Here is a 17,719-nt window from a genome sequence, read left to right on the forward strand (position 1 = left end):
AAGAAATAGATATGCAAATCCAAGAAGCACAGAGCCCCAAACAAGATGGACATAAAGAGACCCAACCCAATGCATATCACAATTAAAATGACAAAGGTTAAAGATAAAGAGATGGGAGGGGGTGGGAGAATGGATGAAAGGTGAGGGGATTAAGAAGTACAAATAAGTAGTTACAGAGTAACCAGGGGGTTGTAAAGTACTGTATAGGAAAGAGAGGAGCCAAAGAACTTACACACATGACCCATGGACATGAAAATGGGGAGATTGCCAGAGGGAGTGGAGAGTGCTGGGTGGAGGGGAGCAAGAGGAAAAAATCAGGACAACTGTAATAGCATAATCAATAAAATATAATTTAAAAACATTTATATAGATATAGGATTAGTACTACCCATGTATAATGTGCATCTATATTTTTCCCTAAAGAATTTGGGCAAGAAAAGTATGTATTATACATGGCAAAATAAGGTAGTTATTTTAGAATTTTTGTTTAAATCAATGCTTGATGTTAAATAATTATGATTCTGGCATAGTTTGCTGCTGAATCAAATAGTATACAATTATTGTTTCCCCTCAGAACTTTTATTTTTCCTGGATATTAATAGTTGCCCCATTTTTCCCCCATTAGTACAGGTATAAAGAAACAGCAAAATCTCCCTGTACTCTCCTCACAACCTCTTCATACAATTTTCTACTCTGCCAAATGTGTCAAATTATCTGTCAGTCTACTTTTTTTTCCTGGATCCCTCTATCTTGTTACAATCAGGTATCTCATTATACTGGCCTGCTACACAGCTGTGATCCTAGAAATTTCTTTAACTTTCCCCTGCATTGAATCTCCAATTTCTATATCCCATGTCTTCTCTCTTGTTTTACATCCTCATTTTGGCGGCACACATTCTCCAGTACCTTCATGAGAAAGGATACAAAAGGGGTAATTTTACTTGTCGTCTACCAGCACATTGATGATTTGGTGGGGTAGAGATTTCTGGGTTGAAATTAACTTTCCCTCAGAAATTTGAATGCATTGCTCCATCTTCTAGATTACAACTGAGAATTTGACACTATTCCTCTTACTCTCTTGTATCTACCCCTCTCCTTTCTGAAAGCTTCAGAATCAAAATGATCTTTCTCTGTAGTATTCTGAAATTTCACAATGATACAAGGTGGTGTGGTCTTTTTTTCTTTCATTTTCCTGGGTATTGGATGGGACTCTTAGGAATGTATCTTTTGTTGTTGTTGTTATTATTATTATTATTATTATTATTATTATTTTGGTACTATTCTTGGTTTTCTCAGTTCTCACTTTTAGGAAAAACATAGATCTCTGATTTAATCATATTATTTTTTAGGAGATTGATTCACTTTATTTTTCTTTTCTGTTACTTTTTTTTTTAATAGTAAAGAAATGCCTTATTTGAAAAGATTATTGGGATAAGGGCTAGGGAGATGCTTTTGCAATAGTGGGAAACTGTTGCAACAGAGAAACTGACTGAGTGCTGTGACCAGGGATCTGTAAGCATCTCCTTTCTATTGTATTTTAATATTGTCTATCAAATTGTTATTCCCAAGAGCTCATTTTTGTTTTCTCATTCTTTCTTCTTCTCTTAGGTTTCCCTTCTTCTTCCACACTCTACCCAATTCCATTCCCCTTCTTTCACTCCTTCTCCCCCTTCCTCTTCTTTGTCTCCTTTCCCCACCCCTTTTCATTTTGTCCTCCTTTTCTCCCTCTTTCCTGTGCTTCTCCTCTTCTCCCTTTCTGCTCCAGCATCCTGTTCATGATACATTGGTGTTACATATTCTCTTACCAATGAGGACATGACTTAATGGAATTTATTTGTTTGTTATTCATATACTTTGTTTCAGTTTTCTTCTCTGCTGCATTCTGTTTCCTCCAAGTTGCTTTTATCTGTTTTGTTTGTTTGTTTGTTTGTTTGTTTGATTTGGCTTCATTTGATGTCCATTTATCTTTATAACTGAGGCTCAGTAGAGCTGATTGGAAGCTGTGTATCGTGAGTACACTGGTGGGCTTGTGGACAGGTGGGTTTCACTGTAGATATAAGAGCAGGGAACCAGTTTTTTGGCTGGAGGACACCCCAATATTAGTGTTTGTAAGGTTTTGCTGGGGCTGTTCTGTTTCTTCAAATAATAAAGATCTTCCAGTATCTTCCATGTAAATTAAAAATCACCCTTTATTATTTATGAATTTAGGTATTTTTAATTACATTTTATTGATTATGCTATTACAGTTGTCCCATTTTTTCCCATTGCCCCCCCAGCACCCCACACTCTCTCACATAATCTCCACACCATTGTTCATGTCCATGGGTCATACGTGTAAGTTCTTCAGCTACTCCGTTCCTGATACTGTACCTTACATCCCATGGCTATCTTTAACTATCTGTTTGTACTTCTTAACCCCCTCACCTCTTCACCCAGTCTCCTATACCACACTCCCATCTGGCAACCATCAAAATGTTCTCCATGTCCATGATTCTGTCTCTATTCTTTTCTTTTATTTTTTTTAGGTTTTAGAGAGAAGGGAAGGGAGGGAGAAAGCGAGGGAGAGAAACATCAATGTGTGGTTGCCTCTTACGCACATTGTACTGGCGACCTGGCCTGCAACCCAGGCATGTTGCCTGACTGGGAATTGAGCCAGCGACCCTTTGGTTTGCAGGCCAACACTCAATCCACTGAGCCACACCAGCCAGGGCTCTATTCTTCTTATTTGCTTAGTTTGTTTTCAGATTCAGTTGTTCATAGATATGTTTATTGCCATTTTATTGTTCATAGTTTTGATCTTCTTTTTCCGAAATAAGTCTCTTTAACATTTCATATAGTAATGGTTTGGTGATGAACTCCTTTACTTTGTTCTTGTCTGGGAAGCTCTTTATCTGACCTTTGATTCTAAATGATTGCTTTTCTGGGTAAAGCAATCTTGGCTGTAGGTCCTTGCTTTTCATGAGTTTGAATATTTCTTGCCAATCCCTTCTGGCCTGCAAAGTTTATTTTGAGAAGTCAGCTGAGAGTCTTACGGAAACTCCCTTGTAGGTAATTAACTGCTTTTCTCTTGCTGTTTTTAGGGTTCTCTTTATATTTAACCTTTGGCATTTTAATTTTGATGTGTCATGGAGTGGGTCTCTTTGCATCCATCTTGTTTGGGACTCTCTGTGCTTTCTGGACTTGCAAATCTATTTACTTCACCAAATTGGGGAAGTTTTTTTTCATTATTTTTTAAAATAGATTTCCAGGGTTTTGCTCTTTCTTTTCTCCTCCTGGCACCACTATGATATGAATGTTGGAATGCTTGAAATTGTTCCACAGGCTGCTTACATGGCGGGGGGCAAGGGGGTGATTGTTTTTTCTTCTTGTTCTAATTGGTTTTCTTTTGATTCTTTATATTTCAAATCATCTATTTGATTCACAGCTCCATCCACTCTACTGTTGTTTCCCTGTAAATTGTTCTTTATTTCAATTACTGTATTCTTCATTTCTGACCAGATTTTTTTTATGCTATTGAGGTCCACACTAAGTTCCTTGAGCATCCTTATAACCAGGATTTTGAACTCAACTTCTGATAGATTGCTTATCTCCGTTTTGTGTTGTTCTTTTTCTGGAGCTTTGATCTGTCCTTTCATTTGGGCCATGCTTCTTTTTCTCCTCATTTTGGCAGCCTCCCTGTGTCTATGTATAAGGTAGAGCTGCCATCACTCCCTGTCTTGGTAGTGTGGCCTAATGTAGTAGGTGTCCTGTAGGGTCCAGTGGCATAGCCTCCCCTGTCACCCAAGCTGGGTACTCAAGTTGCACCCTTCATGTGGGCTGAGTATCCACTCCTCTTGTAGTTGAGCCTTGATTGCTGTTGGCAGATCCACGGGAGGGATTTTAGGCCAGTCAGCTGTAAGGACTGGCTATGACCACTGACCACCACGTGTGGGTTCTTTAAGAGGAACTGCTTGGGACTCCAGAGGTTTCTTCCACCAATTCAATCTCCAATGGTTTTTGCAGCCAAGAGTTATGGGGACTTATCTTCCTGTCACTGGAACCTGGGCTGGGGGCACCTGATGTGGGGCTAGGACTCCTAGCTCTTGAGATATCCCTCCCGAATTTTTATCTACATGTGGGTGTAGGACCATTCCATTCCACATCTCCCCTCCTAGAAGTCTGGATGGATGTGGTTTCTTTAATTCCATAGTTGTTGGACTTCCATTCAACTCAATTTCTGGGTGATGGTTGTTCTGTTGTTGAGTTATAATTTTGGTGTGGTTGTGTGAGGGGGCACCTATGGTGCCATCTTGACCTGAAGTCTCTTGAATGGAGGTATTTTAATGTCACATTTCCTTGGACTAATGCATAGCTCAGTTTATTCATTATAATACAATATTGGACTGGATCCTTCCTCTCTGCAACCAGTCTACAAGGGGTGACCAAAAAAACCCTGGAATTATCTTCTGGGTGTTGGTCCCTTGTTGTACAGGCTTCCCCTGTTAGATTAGTGTTTAGGAACCCACTGTTATCAGTGTACAGCTGGCATTGTTGTGAGAGGCTGTGTTCAGGTTCAGTGAATTTTTTTTTGAGGACTCTTTCAACACATTTGCCCACTTCATGATGGGTGATTTACAAGTGCACCTGCCCACACTGCACTGCATGTTCAGGAGTTTCTGTAAAAAAGATTTTATTTATTTATTTTTAGAGAGGGGAAGGAAGGAAGAAAGAGAGGGAGAGAAACATCACCTGGTCCACAACCCAGACATGTGCCCTGACTGGAATTAAACCAGCAACCCTTTGGTTCACAGACTGGTGCTCAATCCACTGAGCCACACCAGCCAGGGTGATGTTCAGCAGTTGTTGACCAAAAACAGCATGACTCACATACTCCCTATTCACCTGATCTTTCCCCAAGTGACTTTTTTTTTTTTGTTTCCCTGGATGAAAAAGTCTTCAAGGGGAAACTGTGGGGGTGCTCTGCCTGCAGGGTCCCCCTGGCTGTCACAGATGAGAATAAGTCTACCAAGACATGATCTGCTTGGGGAGGAAAGGTGGCTGATATCTCAAAGGAGAAGGGCCAAGAGTCTTTTCCTCAATGGGTTTTTATTAGGTTCCTCTTGCACTGGAATACATGTAAAGCTCATTAATCATTGTCAGGCAGTAAGGATCAAACAATAGATAGCATACAAAGAACTCTGAGGGCCTGTTTTGAGTTAGGGTCAGGTAGCTAAAGAGCATAAAATGTTGAGGAACAAACTCATTCCCTGCTCAGACCCTTATTATGTAATTGAGAGTATTCTTAGCAAAGCAGGTTTCACAGGATTTTATGTATTCTTTCTTAGGCCTGATCACTCCAGGGAATCTGCCCTTTCCAGCACAGGATGACACCCACCACCAGCATTGTTTCAGGCTTAAGGCATTGTTTCAGGCTTAAGTCAGGCAGGGGAAGTAAGGCAGTCAAGAGATTAGGAGACTTCTTGCAGACAGAATGAGGACTCAGGCTATGTCAAAGCCGAGGGGCGAGGGTCCATCACCCCTTTTTGCTATAGCCCCCCAAGTCCTTCCCTGGGGCCTCTCCATGATCATGCCTGTCTTAGGTTGTTCCTCCTTGGGGAATCTTACCTGTCACTGGCTAACCGATCAAGCATTGGGGGCTAGGCAGGGTGAAGTAAAAGGAAGAGAAGCAGCGCCCCTGCCAGGGAGATAAGCTTTGTCTCCTTAGTGGCTTATGGTCCCAAGGTCACTCACTTAGCCTTAGCCATGGGGGGGTTATAGCTTCTGAAACCAGGCAGGGTGGTTCCCAATAGGAAGCGTTTTGCTGATGTGGAAGAGGTGAAACAAAAATGGCAGAAGCACTAAAAGGTGTCAGAATTAATGAGCTCTAAAACTTATTTTGAGCAGTGGAAAAAACATCTCAATGGGTGTGTTGCATCAAATAGAGAGTACTCAAAGGTGACTGAATTTTAACATGTAAGAATACACAATTTTTTAAAATATATTCCAGTTTTTTGTATTCCCCCTCATGTAAATGTTTTGCTACAACTCCTATACAGAGCAATTTAAAAGTGTTTATTATCTCAGTATACATACAATATATTAACCCACAAAAAAAATTTTTTTTTGACAAATAGCCTGTGCATGGCCCAGTGAACGTTTCCTAATGCACCAGATACATATTGTGCCCTTTGGAGATATGACCTGTATATGAATTGGAATAATATAGCTCAGAAAACCATAAATGAGAATCAGACACACCTGGCTTTGAATTGCAGCACGATCATATACAAGCTGTGTGACCTTCAGAAAGTCAAAATTCTCTTTGAGCCTCAGTTTCCTCATTAATTGCTTTGTGTGTTAGACTCTGTGCTAACACTGGTATGAGAGCTGTGAATAAAAATAAAGTTTCTTGCCTTGGTGGAGCTTCTATTTATTATTTGTTCTAATTAGCTATAATGTTGTTTTAATGGTCACATTTTATGTCCTTGTACTTCTTTGGTTGAAATAATGCTAACAGCCTTGGCTGGTGTGGCTTAGTGGTTTGAGCGCGAGTTGCAAACCAAAGGGTCACTGGTTTCATTCCACATCAGGGCACATGCCTGGGTTTCAGGCCAGGTCCCCAGTAGTGGGTGAACAAGAGGCAACCACACATTGATGTGTCTTTCCCTCGCTTTCTCCCTCCCTTCCACTCTCTCTAAAAATAGATAAAATAAAATATTTTTTAAAATAACGCTAACATACTTTTGTGTCCATACCTATGGTTTTAATGGTCATTTAATATAACATGCATTTAGATTTGTTTTTGAAAAATCTAAACTTGAAATGTTAAAAATTTAATGAACTATAATATATTGGAACATTAACTAAAATAGTGTTTGTTTACCTCAATCATTTGAGGGCCATGTATCCTTGAGAGTATTGTAACAATTATATAAATGTTGCATTTTCAGCTTTTTGCTATAATCTTTTGCTGATTGTTGTTTTTACATTATCTCTTATATTATAAGATATTGTTAACATTTAAGTCTATGAATTGGAATTCCCAAGATACTTATTTAAAAATGCTGTAATAGAAATTTCTGTGCTTCATAGATTTATAGAACTCAAGGAGATTCTTTTTGTAATGCATGTTCTTGAAGCAGTATGTCCCTACGGGTACTAATAGACACTTTCCCCTCTCAATTTCTCATTTTAGGGGCACTAAAACCAACAATGGCATTCATGTCAGGAAAATTGAAGATTAAAGGAAACATGGTGCTAGCCATCAAATTGGAGAAGTTAATGAGTCAGATGCATGCCAAGCTGTGAAGGAAAAGAAAAAATATGTCGGTCTCTAAGCTCAAAAAGTAAAAGGGCTCAACAGTTAAAATCTAATGTTTGTTTTATTCTCTATTGTGTGATACAGATATGCAATTTTACTCTGGAAAAAAGAGAATTTATGTATTTGTAAGACTTGAAATTATAATTACAGCAGCTAGCTAATCAAACATAAGCTTCATTAAGTAAAATTCAAAGACATTCTGCTTTTTATGTTTTGTGAGTTTTGCCCTCTGAGCGCTATAAACCATTTGCCTTATTCTTCTGGGAAAAGTATTATGAGCAACCAATCAGGGTCACACAGTGAAGTAACATTAGCTCTTTTCAAATCTTCTTCCCATGTAAAATATGGTTAGTTCCAAACTTTTTAATTTGGAGTTGTACACCAATGAAAAATCTTAATGATATTTTGAATCTTTATATACTTTAAATAAGATAGTCTGCAATAAGTTTTCCTAGGAATCACATCATAAACTACTTATAAATACTATTTTGTAGACTAATGAAACATAAACAGCTTTTCATTTTGTTAACTAGCTTTCCTGTAAATTATCTACAGGAAAATATTAATATAACTCAACTAATCTGTATGCTATTTTAAATTATGCAAAAATGTCTTAAAATAAAATAATTTCTCCCCAGAAGTACGTGCTTGGTAACAATGCTTTGAAGTGAGAGCATTAGAATAGATGGTTGTTAAAGGATTAATTGTCTGCTCCCCAATTTTTATATTGACATCCTAACTCTTAGTACCTCAGGAAGTGACTGTATCTGGAGATAAAGCCTTTAAAAGAGGTGATTAAATTAAAAGGAGGCTTTTAGGGTGGTCCTGAAACCAATCTGACTGATGCCTTTATAAGAAGAGGAAATTTGGGCACAAAAGAGAGACCAGGGATGTCCACACTGAGGAAAGACCATGTGAGGACACGAGAAGATGGACATCTGCAAGTCAAGGAGAGAGGCCACAGAGGAAACCAGATCTACTGACACCTTGATCTCAGACTTCTCCAGAACTGAAAGAAATTTTTGTTGGTTTAGCCACCCCATCTGTGGTATTTTGTTCTGGCAGCCCTAGCAGACTCATACAATAGTTTGTTTGTTTGTCTTTTTTTAAAAAGCGAAACTTAAAAAAAAATCCCTTTCATTTTAATTAGTTAAAAATACTTGCTGAGTAAAATACTTTTACTTTCTCATACTTACTCATATTATTGTGCTATTAAGCTAATTGACTAATTCCTACATTTTATATAGAATCATAATGTCAGGGGATTTAGTATGTATTTTATACATGAGGAAACAGAGGGTCAGAGATGGGAAAGGACTAGCCCAAGGCCAAAATTAGCAAGCCCTAGCCAACAAAAACTTCCCAGTACATTGGCCTTGAATAGAACTTGAAGGCCCCACCTTCTACTCCTTGAAGCCCAGGTGGAGTGACTGTGAGTGGTAGTCTTACAACACCCTTGGCATCTCCCAGTCATTTCTAATTACATAAGGATCCTGCTCACAAAGAGATGTTGTCAGCTGCCTCCTTTTCTACTGAAGTTGTCTAAAAACTTCTTCCCTTTTCTGTACTCTCCATATGGTCACAAAGCTTTGGGAACATAAAAAGTAGGAAATATTGTGGGGGCAGGAATTCTGGTTTCTGGTCACTAAACCACATGAACTTGCTAATGAAAAGTCTTTAGGATATTGAAACTTCACAAGAGCCTCGGTTTTCACATTACTAATTGAGGGAGTTGGATGAGGTTATCTGCAGCCCCTTTGCACTCATTACTAGGAAATACTGTGCAATCTGCACTCTTCTGTCAGAAGTGAAGGTAGTCAAATCCACATTCCTGAAGTAATCTACATTTCTTCAGTAAATGTCTCTTTTTCACATTACATGGCTGGCTACCTTCTGGGCGGACTTCGTACATGGGAGCATTCATACGTGAGTAACTCAAGGGGATGGTTAGAACTTGAGCTGATATAACATCTTAACAAAAGAGTAATTTTTTTAGAGAAGTAACACCAAGAAAAAGGACTTTGAGTTTCTAGTATGGCAAATTGTGCAAAGGAAAATACGGGGATTGTATAGTAAGAATATGTTCAGTTTTGTAAGAAACTGCCAAACTGTCTTCCAAAGTGGCCATACCATTTTGCAGTCCTACCACCAATGAATGAGAGCTCCTGTTGCTCCACATTCTCATCAGCATTTGGTTGTCAGTGTTGTGGTTTTGGCCACACTGAGAAGTGTGTAGTGGTGTCTGTCTCGTTGTTTTAATTGCAGCTCCCTAATGACATATGATGTTGAACATCTTCTCATGTGCTTACTGCCTCTCTCTCTTATTTGGTAAAGTATCTGTTTAGGTTTTTGGCCCATTTTTAAATCAGGTTGTTCACTTTTTGTGTTGTGTTTTAAGGGTTCTTTATATATTTTGGAAAACAGTCTTTTGTCAAATACATGTCTTTTGCAAATATTTTCTCCCAGTCTGTGACTTGTTTTCTCATTCTTTTGACGCTGTCTTTCATAGAGCAGAAGGTTTTCGTTGTATTGAAGTCCAGCTTATCAATCATTTCTTTCATGAGTCATGCCTTGTATTTTGTCTAAGAAGTCATTGCCATACCCAAGGTCATCTAGGTTTTATCCTATGTTATTTTCTAGGAGTTTTATAGTTTTTCATTTTACATTTAAATCTGTGATCCATTTTCAGTAAATTAACTTTTGTGAAAGGAGTAAAGGCTTGGCTTACATTGATTTTTTTCCCATGTGGCTATCTATTTGTTCCCATACCATTTATTGAAAAGACTATCTTTGCTCCTGTTTCAAAGAGTCAGTTGACTATATTTATGCCCATCTCTTTCTGGGCTCTCTCTTCTGTCCCGTTGATTTATTGTTTATTCTTTAACCAAGGAACACTACTTGATTACTATGGCTGTACATTAAGTCTTGAAGTTGGTCTTCCAACTTTGTTCTTCTCCTTCAATATTGAATTAGTTATTCTGGGTCTTTTGCCTCTTCATATAAACTTCAGAACCATTTTGTTGATATGCTCAAAATAACTTGCTGGGTTGTTTTTTTTAAAATCCTTACTCAAGGACATGTTTGATTTTAGAGAGAGGGAAAGAGGGAGAAAGAGACAGACAGACACATGGATGTGAGAGAGAAACATTGATCAGTTGCCTTCCATACATGCCCCTACTAGGGACAGAACCCGCAACCTAGGAAGGTGCCCTGGCCAGGGATTGAACCCACAACCTTTGATGTACGAGATGACACTCTAACCACGTGAACCATCTGGCCAGGGCAACTTGATAGAATTTTGATTGGCATTACATTGAATCTGTATTGTAGTTTTGGACAAATATATGTCTTGATGATATTGTCTCTCTATCCATTAACATGAAATATCTTTTTATTTATTAAGTAGTTCTTTGATATCTTATATTAGAGTTGTGTAGGTTTCCTTGTATAGATCTTGTACATATAATGTTAGATTTGCACCTAAGTATTTCATTTTGGGAGTGTTAGTATAAGTGGTAATGTGTTTTAAATTTAAACTTTCATTTGTTCACAACTGGTGTATAGCAAAGTGATTGACTTTTGTATTTTAACCTTGTATCTTAAACTTTACTATAATCATTCATTAATTCCAGGATTTTTTTTTTGTAATTTGTTTCAGATTTTCTACAAAGACAATTATGTCATCTATGAACAGTTTTATTTTTTCCTTCCGAATCTTAACTTTTATTTTTCTTGTGTTATGGCATTGGCTAGGACTAACAGTATGATGTTGAAAAGCAGTAGTGAGAGTTGATATCCTTGATCGTGATCTTGGTGGAAAATCTTCAAGGTTCATTTATATTTTAGCAGGTGACCGAATTTCTTAAGGCTGAACAATATTCTATTGTATGTACATGCCACCTTTTGTTTATCCATTAATGGCCATTTGAGCTACTTCTACCTCTTGGCTATTGTAAATAATGCTGCAGTGAATGTAAGTAGGTAAATGGCTCAAGCTCCTGTTTTAAATTCTTTTGGTTCCAGTTTCTCCACAGGATTACATATTTGAAATATATAGCAATTAACTGTTTTGCTTTATTTTTTTTTTGTACAGACATCATTTTGTCAAAAATGTTTGCACAGATTTTATATTCAGCCTAGACCAGGAGGAATGTTGGTAGAGCCAGGTATTAAGAATCCTTTTTCCTTTGTTCAGAAGTTAAGTATTTGTCTGCCTCAGTCCTATCTTGTCTCTGCTACCTTAAGAGTATAAGTGACTGAGGTTTCCCTGTTACATTTGGGATGAGGTCAAGATGTGAGCCCCACCCACATACAACTAATCAGATATGCTCCAAGTGTCATTATTATCATAACTATTTTGGAGATGCTCACTTCTGTAAGTAGAAGGTTAAAAGACTGGACACTGCAGCCAGACTGCCTGGGCTGAATCTGGGTTCCTCCTGCTGCGATGTGAACTTGGGCAGATTTCAAAGTTTCTCTATGCCTCAGTTTCCCCATCTATAAAATAGCAATGCTCACACCAACTTCATAGAGTTTTTCGGATTAAATAAATTAATGTTGGCTAAGCACTTAGTGTGAATTCCGGGCATTCAGCAAATGCTCTGAAAGTGTTTGCTACGTAAAATAAGGGTGGAGGGTGCCTGGTAGTACCTAGCATGTCCAACTGCTACTACTGTTGTGACGAGCAGTATAGGTGGTATTTATTGTATGATTCCTCAATCTTCGTGCGTTTTAGGTGCTTTTAGCGGCCCCGCCCCTTCCGTGGGAAGGATGCGTGTGTTGCAGTTGGATTAGAAAATTCCTCGGGGCAGCGGTCAATGTGGGGTGTACGTCTGTTGGTCAGAGTGTTCTTGCACAAGCCTGTGTGTAAAGACAATTATTGAGTGCGTAAAAGAGGTGACACACACACCTGCCATCCACGGAGCGTGGTCTCGTAAAGAGGTCTGCTCCCAGGTTTTAGGTGGAGCTGTAAGGAGCTCCGAGTGGCAGCCGGGACCCCGGGCGTGATGCAAGAGGGGGTGCGCCCACCTCAGAACGAGCCCAGGGATCGTGGGTTGCACACCGTTCAGGGTGCTCAGGGTGCGGAGACCAAGCTCGTGGGCACGTGTGTGTAGTAGGGTGTGTGTAGTAGGAGGAGGGTCGAGCCACACGTCCTCGGGGCAGTGACTGTGGCCAGCTCGGTGCGCCGTCGTAGGAGTGGCGCTTACACACTTCCTGTGGGTCTCGCGGACCACGGAGCGTTTCCGGTGCCCGCTGAAGCCCGGGTCCGAGCCCCCGCCCGCTCGCTGGCCCCGCCCCACCCTCGCCCCGCCCCCAGCCCTCCCGCCGCGCACCGAGCCGGGTGTGAGGAGCCGGGGCGCACGGATCGGTGCGCGCCGGTCGGCGGAGCTAGGCTGGCGCCCCCGCATCCTGCACCCCACTCCGCGACGTGGTCCGCTGCCCGCCCAGCGCCTTCCCGCTCTCTCTGCCGTCGCTGCCCGGCTCTCTGGCCGCTCTCCCTCCCTCCCCTTCTGTTCTGCCCAGTCCTGCCCGGGTTGCCCGGCTCCAGCAGGCCCCCCCACGGCCCGCGTTCCTATGGACAGACGCACAGACACCTGCAGGTGAGTAAGAGCCCGAGTGCAGCACAGGGGCGAGCGCGGACGCGCCAACCGTGGCCTGGGAGTCCCTTTGTGTAGGGGGCGGCCACGCTGGGGTCTTGTCTGCATCCCCCTCAGCAGCCGCGCTGTGACCCGGCTGAACCCTCCTTTTGTCTCCTCTGGGCCGGGGGGAGGGTGGGAAGGCCGAGAGTCGGGGCTGAGAGCCGGACGTCGGCGGCCACGGGCTTGGGGGCGTGACTGGCGGAGACCCCGCGCGGCGCGGGAGCTCCCGGAGCGAGTCTCCGCGGCCACTGCTCGGTCCGCCTGCCGGGGGCCGCCTGCTGCCCAGCATCTCCTGTCGGCGGTGGCAGTGGGCGTGCTGCGAGGGTACAGCTCGCCTGCCCCTGCTTTTGGGTTTGTTTGAGGGAAAGAGGGCGGGAAGGAAAGAAAAGATCTACCCTCTTAGTTTCCAAGTGTTGAGCTGGTGTGGGGGAGAGGTGGTTCGGGCTTTGCCCGACTCGTGTGTCTCGCGGGAGGCACGCGGAGGTGCGTTTGGGGCGTGTGTGAAGGAACGTGCAGCGCTTCGGTCCCTTATTTATTGTTTCTAACGGAGGAGGGCTTTCTCCGAAAGACTCTCCCCCGCCCCCCATCTGAGGCTGCGCACAGTGATTTGTGTTTGTTATCAAATACATCCAGAAATGTATTTCCCTGGGTGGAAGGAGGTTGGGCTGGCGAGAGTCAAACCAAAATCAAAGAATGGTTGTGGGATTTCGGGTGACTTTCTTTTCGTTTTTTCTTTCCTTTCCTTTCCTTTTCTTTCTTGTTAAGATAGGGACTTAAAGGCGAGAAATAAAAGACAAACATGGCTGTGATTTTTATAGTTTTTTATATGTGTATATTTTAAAGTTTTGGGGTAAAGTTTTGTTATTTCCCAGACTCCTTATGATTAACATGATAGAATCTTATACCTATTTAAACAGTTAACAAGTGAGTCAGGTAGTGACAGCTTCCACGGTGGGTAATTTAGACTGCAGTGAACAATTACCTAGCTTTCCGTTTAGGCTGAAACCTTTCTTTTTTGCTTACTCGGGATAGATCTTTCACAGTGTGATATCCCGCCCCCATGGTTGTGTTTTCCCTATTTTATTATATGTACTTAAGAGTACTCTGTACATAACCCAACGATTGGGTTGCATATTTAGTGGATACAACGTTTTGAGAAGTATCGTGATATTTCTGATTTATATTTTTTTCTGGCTACATTTCTTACAAACAGTTGCTATGTATTTCAGATACTCAAATAATAAATGAAGTTGAATAAGCACCCAGAAAATTAATTTTACAGATTCAGATTTTTAATGCAGGTATAGATTTATATCTTTTTATTAATTTCAGTCTGCTGCACACTTCTGGATACTTTTTATTTATTTTTGCCTAAAATCCATATCGACAAACTTAAATATCACAGTTACCAAAAATAGTATAAAAAACTGTTTTGGGGGCACTCAGTTACATGTACGGCTGTATGTAGAAAATAGAGGCTTTGTTAAAAAATAAAAACAATATCTAAACTTGAAGGAAAAACATGGTGGAAAAATATTTGTTTAGATTTTCATCATGTAGAAATTCATCAGAAAACATTATACAATTTAAGCAGTTTTAATTAGACAGACTGAGTTTTGTCATTTAAAAAAGAAAACAGGTATACCTAAAAGCATTTTCTGGAAGAAAAACTTATCCTGGATTCTTGCTTTAGTTGCATTAACTGATCAATATCATTGCATGCCGAATATTGTAAATGCCTGGAGTGTACATTTTTGTACCCTTAAAACCTTGGAGAGGGAACATCTAGCAACGATCTTGCCAGCCCCTTTGAGTTGATCAAATTTTATTAGTTCCTAATGGAACTATTTTAGCAGGAACTAATAAAATAAGAGATGATCTAGACTATCTCTTCCAGTCTAGGTTAGATAAGTGAATTTAAACTCTGCACAAAGGCATGGAGCTCTGTACCAGCTGCTGGTAGGCCCTTGAGCAAGGTTCCTCTTTCTTTTCCATTAAGGATGGATGGCCCAGAGAGGGTGGGTATTGCAATTTGTTCAGGCTTGATCCTGAACGGGGCGTTGGAGTTCTAAGATCCTCCCAGAGTTGCAGCTCTTATACACTCTTCATCAGCTCTTAGAAGTATTAAAAAAGATAAGTGAACAAATCGAGTTGCTTGTTTATGTATTTATTTACAAGAACGAGAGTCTTAGTGATAAGGGTAACAAAGAGTCACTGTGTAAACTGAACAGTAAGAGAGTGTGGACTGTGTTGAGAACTGCTTGGCAAAGTTGTAGTTGTGCTTAACAGTTTTCTGGGATTGGCAGTACAACTGGCTGCTTTTTGTTGTTTGGGTTTTTGACTGTGTTGTGTAGATACTACTTTTGGGGGTTTTGTATAATAATATTTTGCTGTAATCAGAGGCATGCCAGAGAATCTTACATGTTTTCAACTGATTTTCCTTTTGGTATGTTGTTGTTTAGGAAGGCATATAAATTCTTTTTCACTTTTCATGGTTGACATTTCTTACTGCTACTTTGGAGTTTTTAATTTGTATAAAGTTGGATTTTAAATATAGGTGAGCAGTATATGACACCAGATTCTTTTTTTTTAAACAACATTAAGCTATCCACAGTCAAATACGATAGGCTTAAAAATCCGTGGGCTTTTCTACCCTTTTCCTGTTTGTTAATTTTCAGTGTGGTACCTTTAAAGGCAACTCAAAAATGTTCCAGTTAACATAAACTGGAACCCTCAAATGACTAGTATTATCATTAGTAATAGCCAAATGGAAAGCTGACAAGTAACGATTTTACTTTTTAGAATAGATTTATGACTTGCAAGTCCTTTTTTTGTGTGTAGTTTTTGTTGGCTAGGAGGGAAGCAGGTCTGACTGAGAGTGACCTCTTATTCTAGCCTTTATGTCCTGCATTGTTTAAAAATAGTGCAAACCCTTGCTGCTTGCAGAAAATGTAGAATTTACTCTTGGATTAATATTCTGCTACCAGATGTATGAGGCTGGCTCTAGAGTGGCTTTTTCTCTTAAATACTGTCAAATATAGAGAAGCTGAAGATTGGAGAGAAGCCATTTATTTTGAACAGTTTATTTTCTGACAGTTTGTGTTTGTAAAGAAACCTGTTCATAATATTACGTAAGAGATCTGCATAGTTGCTAGCAGAAGCACCATAGGTTTCTTTTTTTTTTCTTTAAAAAAGTTCCATCTGAGCCTAATTCTTACATGATACTTTTTGACTTTGCTTTTGATTAGTTGATTTATGAGACTTTATTTATTGACATAATGGGAGAATTCTTTTGCTATCCTGAAATTGCACTCTGCCTGTGCTCTGGCCTGTTTCCTAGGTAACAAATGCATTGCATAGATTCCATAATGAGGCATGTGGTTGGCTAGTTACAGTGTACATTCTGTTGTTTGGTAAAGCTTAGTCTCAAATTCAAGTAAAGGTCAAGAATCCAAAAGTACTGAAGATGCACATTTTTGAATGTTACTTTGTTTTCAGTGTCAACAAAGGTTAATATACTTTTCTGGAGAAGGGCACATTATGTAGCAATATTCAAGTTTGTTGCAAGTCTTACACTTGAATAGTTGACTAGCTTTTTGACTTTTTCGTATTGGTCATACCAGTGGCTCTAGTGCCAAAGAAGATGTATTTCAGAAACACCTTATCACACTTACAACATAGAAAGCAAAGGGCTGTGGTCTAGGTCATCAGTAATTGGCCCTTTTGTACCGAAAGAAAAAAAATAACACATATGTTTCAAAAGATAAATTGTGTAACTTTATGTAAAATACTCATATAACTTTAAAAAATGTTAAGACTTAAAACATTTAATAAACTTTGTGAAAACATTAAAAGTCTTACCATAAAAATCATACATTTTACTCTAGCACTTTTCCTTCTGTCTGCCTGAACTTTGCCTAGCGCCAGGGAGTGGGTCTCAGAATAGCGTTCCCCATCACCTTCCTCTCCTCTTGAAACCTACAGTCTCTGTCACTCCAGGTCCAGGGCAAGATGTGTAGTGTGCAATTGCTAGTAATTATTATGTGTTCATTTAAAAAAAAAACTTGCATTGAATCAGAATTTCATTAATACCCATTGCAAATATCTTTTCATGGATTCCTGAAAGTGTTTCTTGTTTGCTAATCATCAAGGATTTTTGCTAGGTGAATATTTTAGTAATTATTTACAAGGAAAAATTTTATTACCTTTTTTCTGTTGAATTCTAGAGAATATCCAAACTTGCCTCCATTACTTTCCCTCGCTTGGATGGATTGTTTTTGGATTATTTACCCTTTTAAAGTTAATTTTAATTTCAGGACCAGGATATATTTTGGTTGGATTCGCTCTTGGTTTTCCTCAAAGGTAGTACTACACTAAACTTTTCTAATTGCAAATATATCCTTTCAGTTTTCCCTGGTAAATATTTACTATTTAAATTTTTTTTGAATCATTGCATTATTGAAGACATAACCACCACATATCAAATACTACACTTTTCTGTGCTGGCTGGGTAGCACAGTTGGTTAGAGGAGTGGTCCCCAGCCTTTTTGACACCAGGGACTGGTTTTGTGGAAGACAGTTTTTCTACAGATGGGTGGTGAGGGTGGGAGGGTGGGGACGAGGTGGTTTTATATAGCCTGCCACCAAATGCAGCATAATTGTCACTTGCCACTCACTGATAGGGTTTTGGTATGAGTCTGCAGACGGTTGATTTAGTATGGTCTCTGTGCAGTCAACCTTCTCAGCTAATGGTAATCTGTATTTGTAGACGCTCCCCAGT

At 39.9% G+C, this 17,719-nt stretch overlaps 2 protein-coding genes across 4 annotated transcripts in view; both read left to right on the forward strand.

Annotated features, from left to right (window-relative positions):
- HSDL2 (hydroxysteroid dehydrogenase like 2) overlaps window positions 1-7,940 on the forward strand; it is a 59,376-nt gene extending 51,436 nt beyond the window's left edge. Inside the window, exon 11 of the mRNA XM_045840816.1 lies at window positions 7,175-7,940. Coding sequence (XP_045696772.1) covers window positions 7,175-7,287 — 113 coding nt within the window. The 3' untranslated portion in view covers window positions 7,288-7,940. The remainder of the gene's footprint in view (window positions 1-7,174) is intronic.
- A 4,827-nt stretch (window positions 7,941-12,767) lies between these two features.
- The window catches only part of KIAA1958 (KIAA1958 ortholog), a 104,418-nt gene continuing 99,466 nt past the window's right edge, over window positions 12,768-17,719 (forward strand). For all 3 annotated transcript variants that reach the window (XM_045840244.1, XM_045840243.1, XM_045840242.1), the window contains exon 1: window positions 12,768-12,900. The gene's annotated coding sequence lies outside the window, so the exon portion shown is untranslated. The remainder of the gene's footprint in view (window positions 12,901-17,719) is intronic.

Source organism: Phyllostomus hastatus, unplaced genomic scaffold (assembly GCF_019186645.2).
Source record: "Phyllostomus hastatus isolate PE091 unplaced genomic scaffold, TTU_PhHast_1.1 phas_contig_34, whole genome shotgun sequence".
Lineage (NCBI taxonomy): Eukaryota > Metazoa > Chordata > Mammalia > Chiroptera > Phyllostomidae > Phyllostomus > Phyllostomus hastatus.